This window comes from Haliotis cracherodii, unplaced genomic scaffold (genome assembly GCF_022045235.1).
Source record: "Haliotis cracherodii isolate W230 unplaced genomic scaffold, xgHalCrac1.p SCAF_28, whole genome shotgun sequence".
Taxonomy (NCBI): domain Eukaryota; kingdom Metazoa; phylum Mollusca; class Gastropoda; order Lepetellida; family Haliotidae; genus Haliotis; species Haliotis cracherodii.
This window is the reverse complement of record NW_027266284.1, coordinates 2678252-2685967: the sequence shown is the minus strand read 5'-3', so window position 1 is coordinate 2685967 and position 7716 is coordinate 2678252. Positions and strand designations below refer to the sequence as shown.

The following is a 7716-nucleotide window of genomic DNA, read 5'->3' as shown; positions in this document are numbered from 1 at the left end:
TAATTTCATAAATAATGCAGGTCTTCAGGGTCAAAAAGGTTCTTTGTCTTTGATTCCAATCCCTCCTTTTGGTACAGGAGTATTTTATCATCAAGGCGTACAACTCTGATGTAAGCACACCACCAACAAATTTATGTCATATGTCTTGTGTGTATGATACTGTGTGAAGGAAACACATGATGCTGTTCCTAAGTAATTGTCGCATATCAGTGCCATACACTTGTCAAGGGCATGGGTGGACTAGTCGTGCAGAGTTAGGCACGCCAGAAACCCATGAACGTGGGTTCGAATCCTGGTTCGCCCGAGTATGTTTCTAGGTTTGTCATCGGCATACCAGTGCTTGTCGGTTTTCACTAAAGTGGTAAAACGTGAGTCCTTCATCACTTCGTGGTTTCCTCCCATATCAAGCTGATGTTCCATGATAGACAACTGGAAAAATGTTCAAGTGGTATTATACCTAACACACTCACTATACACTTGTCATTCAGTAATTTAATGTTATCGTACTTTGAGTTTTTGCCCTTTTAATCAAGGGACCTTGCAAGGGATCAGACATTTGTGTTTCAATGTGTAATTAATCAAGGGGACTGTTTAATATATTTCCTGAAATTGGCCACTGTTGCAATTCTTTTCTCAATTACGTGCTTATGACAACAGATGTTTTACTTCTGGTGAGTGAATGAGTGAAAACTGCCTTGAACAGTGGCCTGTATTAATTATCCATTACCCAAAGTATCATATGTCAACAAGTCACAAACAACACAACACTACTGATCTTATTAAAAATGAATTATATTTACACAAACCCAAAGTTGTGAATAATACATAATGGGTACAGTTCATATTCAATATATGTTGAATGTGTTGTGCTATATACCCAAAAATGATAATTAAACATTCAGTCAATTTTGAACCATAAAGCTCTAAAACAAATTAGCTAATTGTGTAAGAACTACAAGTAGGGCACTATGTACAGAACAATGGAGGTACATCCAAATACAGAAAATCTTAACCAAACTTTTGAAGGTGTTCCATAAGCCTGGACATGGGTCATGCAGGAACACCACAAACAATCTCTACAATTTTGCCAGGAATTGTTTTAAAACTTCATGATTCAGTTCCAATATGTCTACTTTCCAAGATGCTTTTTCAGGCAATCAAACAGACACATAAAAGCACATGACAAAAACATTATTTTTACTCAAAGTGAAAGATTCTAAAATACATGATTCAATCAGCAATGTAGATTACTCTATGTTTCTCAAAGATTTCAATGTCTCTTTCAAGCTGTTTCATCTGAGCTTCCATTCGCTCCTTTCGGTTCTTCTTTGGTGCTGTATCCGTGACAACAGAGAGGCCCTGGTACTGGTCATGTATGTCCTCCCAGTTGGCTTTCAGCCCATCAATGATTGCATCCCGTTCTTCTGCTGTTAGGGATCTCATTGCTCCGCGGCGGAAGTGCTCTGCAACATACTGATCATATTCTTCCTGTGCACGATCCATCTCAACCTTGCGGCGCTGTAGATAGGTTGGAACCTCACCATATTCCTGAAAACATTGATGATACATTGCATCAGCTTGGTCCAGAATGGTTCAATAGGAAGGGTCTGTGAGTAACAAAGATTTGACATTTTCAAACACTGACACTAAGCTAACTAATGTGGTCATATCACAAACCATCCAGGAAGTTTCTGAAATATAATGACATTGTCTATCAATCTATCATTAAGTCTATTGACATATATACAGAACCTATTGTATCTGCAAAGCAAAAATAAAGGGGTACAACCATGACAAAACACAGAGCGTCTCACATCTACAGTAAATAGGATAGTTATATTTCTGTTGGGTCCCAATTAGTCACTCACCTGTTTGTGAATGAAATGTGGTTCCAGGCCAGACGGCTCCAGTGCATGTGTGTCCCCAATACGTGTATCAGCAAACTTCTTCTCCGGCTTCTTCGGAACAGATGTGATGTTTTCCACTGCATTATTAGTGATGAAATTCTTGGTTGTCTTTAAGCCCATAAGTGGCTTGTCATCTTTCTTGGGCACTGGTGGCTTCTTGCGTTCCTCATCTGGATACTTGTATTCTTGTTCTGTAAGATTATGAAATGTAAAAACATTTAAAAGGTTTTCAAGCATTATCAATTTCCCAGCAACTGACTTTCTAATATGAGTGAATAATGCCACAACATCTATTACAGTAGCCTTAAATCAAGTTTGAAACACACAATTGGTTGAAATACACCAATCCGCAAGTTCAGTGTTCAATGACACAACATCAGAAATGATGACAGCCTGTTTTGTGTAGCTAAGGATGAAATACTATAATTATCTGAAAAAACAAAATCATTATTTCACTTAGTGAAATAAAACTATTTGCCAGAAATATTTGCAGTCAGCCTGAATGACACTATGTGGTTCAGACCAAGACATGAAGGATAAGAGAGAAAACACATAATTAGAACATTTGGCTCTGTTGTCAAATCTTGTGACCTGAAAAAAGTTGACATTTTCACTTGTGGCTGTACCACTCATGAAAACATCAAGTTTGTCAGGCCACTTAATGAGTTAACATGTTATTTGAAAAGGAAAGACAAATGTCCTCAGTGTCCATATTATTTTGCCTTTACAACAAACATGATGCATTAATGGCCTATTTTTAAGAGGTGACTAACGGTATCGGGTGGTCAGGCTCGCTGACTTGGTTGATACATGTCATATAGCTGGAATATTGGTGAGTACGGTGTTAAACAACATACAAACAAACAAACAAACCACATGGGTATTTTAATGATTCCTTGAAAGTTACAGGTAAGGTCAGGTAAAAGGTTTGACTATATTTGTCCAACTAGTTAAAATCAATGACTGTACCTGCAATACCTGGAAATAGAAATTATTTTCCCTGGTAACTACGGACTTTCTTCTAAACATGTCAGTAAAGTTATAGTAGTTAAGCATATGCAGGACAATGAGATGAAGATGCTCACTTGTTGGTAGCTTTGGTTCCTTTTCCCTTTTCTTCAGGAAGTTATCTGTTGTAGGCACTGGTACTTTGGCCTGGCCCATAGTTTTGTGGTCAGCCTTGTTGTGCTTAAACTCATCTCGCACTGTGGACTTGAATTTGGATGCATGCCTGAAATGGTAAATCATGTTTCATAAATTGTGCAACATATAGGCCCATCCCCTTAAAGGGAAATGAAACTAAGTATGATCTTTTAAAAACACTCTCCGGACGTTTCAACCCCAACTAATTACAAAAGTGCCCCCTATTAGTGGCTTGGTCTGCTGCTGATCAGACCAAGACGTCAAGGAAGAATTATGACTCTGTTGCAGAGACTTTTGAATGATAAAGAATGACATTTGACATAAGTAAGAATCTGAATTAAATTATTTATAGTAACCTTATGTGAACCTATTTTAGGTTTTATGAAAATCCCTTTATATTTTCCAGTCCATCCCGATTACATGAGAATTGGTGCCCCTTTTCACAATATGTTAACAATAAACCATGTTTTTTTCAAATTATAAGTTTCGTTTTCATGGTATCACCCAGTACCATAAAGCTTTGGTCATGTGAAGGACAGATGAGTGCAATGTGAATACAATCCATAAGCAATAACTGTGACATATTGGTTGAATACCATTGTAACTATTGTAACGCTGAATAACCGTTTGGTAATTAGCGGAGATCGAAACGTCGGCTACCCTGACTATTTTCCTTGGTAACGCCGCACAACGCGTCTCACAATCTACTTCAGTTTCATTGCATACAGCTGCACCCTGAGCATGGTTTTTAATATTTATGAAAAGTTAGGTAATATGTCAGTCTTACACAATAAAACATAATCAACAAGGTATACACTGCCTTAACTGTTATCGTGTCAACATCTCTGTTGACTAAATAGGCCATCTAAGAAACTAAAACATTCAGCGGGGAAGCCTTCCTCCTCACCTTGCATCTTTAGGTGGCTTGAACTCCTCTACAGGAATAAGGTTGTAAATGGTCCCTTCTTCAGCTTGATGCATCTCGATATTTGTGTAACTACTCTCTGAGAGTTGTTGTTGGTACTGGAATAAATATCGAGGCAAGAAATGTTTTAACACCTATTCATGTCCAACGGACCCCAACAACAACCGTAACTAGGGAAATCACGTGACGTCACCCAAGGGAGATAAATAAGCTGCCTTCTGAGTTGATAACCGCTAAGCATATATACTGGATCCGCTGTTGGTACGCAGCTTAGTTACTAGGTTAGGTAGACAGGAGCCCAGTCATGGGCTTATGAAGTAGTACAAATCTCAATGCTAAATTGATAACCTAAATTACATGGTAGGATTTAAAAACTATACCCCGTAACTCCCAACAACACCAACTTCACACACCAAAACAAAGTATCTCCATGCAAAACCCTCAGTTACGTCCAAGCCCCCCTTTTCAGCCCACCCCCAAGCCCGGCCCCTCCACCGAGGTGGGCAAAGTGCCTTCAAAGGACGTATAATTAATTATTCACGTGTTAGCTCATCGTGCAGGATCATCAATATCACCTGTCCAAACATCATTTCTAATCAGTACCGAAGGTAAAACTTCAAACTTTCAATGTCCATAACCGTTTAGATTCACTCATTTGCATAAGAAGATGCTAATCCCCAGATGAGCTTCCTTTAATTGTTAATCCCCATTCAATGGTATTATACTTTCCTAAACGGGCTTTGCAACGATGTCATTCTTCATTATTACTATTGTTTGTAATAAATCATGATGTGATGTTGGCTATATGAGACATGGGATGGTTATCATCTGTTAAATCGGCACCAATTTAGTACCCGTCAAAAACGGAACTCTTATGACTAAAGCGGCATAATATTTTAAAACGGCAATACATGTATAGATACAATAATAGAATAGACACACACACACACACACACACACACACATATGAGACCAACTATTTTTACACAAAGAAAAGCATGTACCTGTACCTCACTAACAAAAATATTACGAGATTGTTATCCATACACAATTTCCAATTGTCTCAATTATTTCACCACGTGTAAACATGGAATACGACTTGGCGAACGCACAAACACTCAGACACATCCGCCAACAGAGACTCACACTCAGGCCGCAGCCATCCCCACAGACTCTCAGACACTCAGACGCACATTTACCGACACACACACACCTATTAGACCAACTATTTTTTACACTTTTTAATTTCTCATTTAAAATCTGATGTAACTCAGATAAAAACAACATAAAACAACAATGTATATACACATCCAAGCATATCCTTCTGTGTATAATATAAGCACTAGCCAGTGGCCAGAGTCCAAAATCCCAATTAATTGTGGTATTCATGTGTATTATGTTGTAAGAATTACCTCCCTTTATACAGTTTCGCCGTACACGGAAGTTTCTGTTTTGATACTCGGTCGGTGTAAGTCTTGTAATCATACGCTAATTGCTTGTCATTTGATGTCGATTTATCATATCCTTATATCTGACTCGCACATTCAATATTGGTTAACCAAGAGAGGTATGGACAGCCATGGATCTTGAATCCCGAACCCTGTTGTCATTCTCTTTTAGAATCTCATGAGTCAACGACAGAATCAGTCACATTCATTTTGATCATCTGTACCGTCAGGTCTACGATTTGTTTGGGATTGTCTTTTTATTCTCCCTTTGAGACCACTATGTACTGAACCACACATCAGCTTGATTTCTCTCTCTCTCGCTTCTTATTATCGAAACAAATCTTACTTTTATGACGATATTATTTTTGTTATCATTGAAAATAAATATACAGCCAAATATACAATAAGGCTGGGACGATACACCAACTGTGTGATTTGATACATATCACGATACTTGCTCATCGTCTTATCTGTGGTGCGTAAGTCATCTTTTTCATAGCCAGGATGTCAAAATACCTGGCAATTTACGCAATGGGTGAAAATATGTATGTTTTCACAACTCATTTTCACTTGTAACATTTGAGTGTTTGGTGTCACATTTATTAAAGAATACATCTAAAGTAAGAATTGGAACTTTTTACTTAGTGTGCGATTGGCCGAAGGTATAAGCGCCAGCAACCCAACAAACTAGGCTTTTGACTAGCGAGGCGCCAACTGGAAAACCTTGTTGACATTGAGGGTTAATCCCCTTGAAATTTGAATGCTTGCATTTGTGTGAGTGATGCTTACTATAACCTTTCATCTTGCAAATTGATCTGTGTGTGTCAATGTGTATGTACAATTATGAAGTTTCGTAGACAGAACATACGTGTACATATCATTTTTGTAACAATGAAATTAAGTTAATATACTCAGAACAGCAACAACCCTTATTTTTCAAGCAAATTGCGTACAATACATATTACTCCCTTCTTGTACATGTTGTAATCCATATTTCTTGGTATAACCCTACACCTGTGTATTTGTCATCATTACTTGATGCTAAGTTAATAACTTTATTGCAGGTATAATTAGTGGTAGAACTAATCAGATTTCCTGACAAAGACTGCAAAATATCCCAATAAATATCTTGCTGCCTATGTGGGTGTCAAGATAATCAAGCACTCAGTGGTTCGCATTGTGTCTGGGATAAGTATTTAATCTAAGATTGGGTTATTTATCCAAGCCTGATGTGGTGAATGTATTACATGTTGTGTAGTATACATGTGCCAGCCAGAGAGGAATGGTCAGTTGAGTTTAAAAAAAAACATTGATCAAAGGATAAACTGATAGTATGTTGATTGATTGAAGTTATATTTATTGTGTTTTTTAACCGAATCACCGGTAGATTGATAGAAAATGTGTACACAGCTGATTGTTATTTCTGATTGCCAATTTGTATACCCTTGTGTATGTTGTGACAGGGCTATACAGGTATAACACTATAACGAATATGTACTCCCTTGTGTGTGTTGTATCAGGGCTATATAGGTATAACACCATAAGGAATATGCACACCCTTGTGTGTATTGTGTCAGGGCTATATAGGTATAACACTATAACGAATATGTACTCCCTTGTGTGTGTTGTATCAGGGCTATATAGGTATAACACCATAAGGAATATGTACACCCTTGTGTGTATTGTGTCAGGGCTATATAGGTATAACACTATAACGAATATGTACTCCCTTGTGTGTGTTGTATCAGGGCTATATAGGTATAACACTATAACGAATATGTACTCCCTTGTGTGTGTTGTATCAGGGCGATATAGGTATAACACTATAACGAATATGTACTCCCTTGTGTGTGTTGTATCAGGGCTATATAGGTATAACACCATAAGGAATATGCACACCCTTGTGTGTATTGTGTCAGGGCTATATAGGTATAACACTATAACGAATATGTACTCCCTTGTGTGTGTTGTATCAGGGCTATATAGGTATAACACCATAAGGAATATGTACACCCTTGTTTGTATTGTGTCAGGGCTATATAGGTATAACACTATAACGAATATGTACTCCCTTGTGTGTGTTGTATCAGGGCTATATAGGTATAACACCACAAGGAATATGTACACCCTTGTGTGTGTTGTATCAGGGCTATGTAGGTGTAGCAGGGCGTGGTCATCCCACAGATGACATCCTTACCTTGTCAGCTTGCTGACGGGGTTAACCTCTTATGTCATGAGGTCAAGGCGTCCGACCTCGGTTCAGCAGGTCCGTGGTTCGAATCCCATCACGGGA

The 7716-nt window shown here is 38.1% G+C and overlaps 2 protein-coding genes across 4 annotated transcripts in view; one reads left to right on the top strand and one right to left on the bottom strand.

The window, feature by feature from the left end:
* LOC139473379 (calpain-7-like) overlaps positions 1 to 7716 on the top strand; it is a 366786-nt gene that overhangs the window by 319432 nt on the left and 39638 nt on the right. The window contains exon 1 of one of the 3 annotated variants that reach the window (XM_071255931.1): positions 5399 to 5443. The exons of 1 other annotated variant lie outside the window; for it this stretch is intronic. The gene's annotated coding sequence lies outside the window, so the exon portion shown is untranslated. Of the gene's footprint in view, positions 1 to 5398; positions 5444 to 7716 lie in introns of those variants that run through there. One more of the 3 variants, XM_071255933.1, reaches the window with a different exon arrangement.
* LOC139473370 (enkurin-like) lies at positions 772 to 4158 on the bottom strand. Its single transcript, XM_071255919.1, has 4 exons — positions 3958 to 4158; positions 2993 to 3138; positions 1869 to 2098; positions 772 to 1548 (listed from the first exon to the last, which is right to left on the bottom strand). Exons 1-4 carry the CDS (start codon positions 4029 to 4031, stop codon positions 1231 to 1233), a joined length of 768 nt encoding a protein of 255 aa, XP_071112020.1. The 5' UTR covers positions 4032 to 4158; the 3' UTR covers positions 772 to 1230.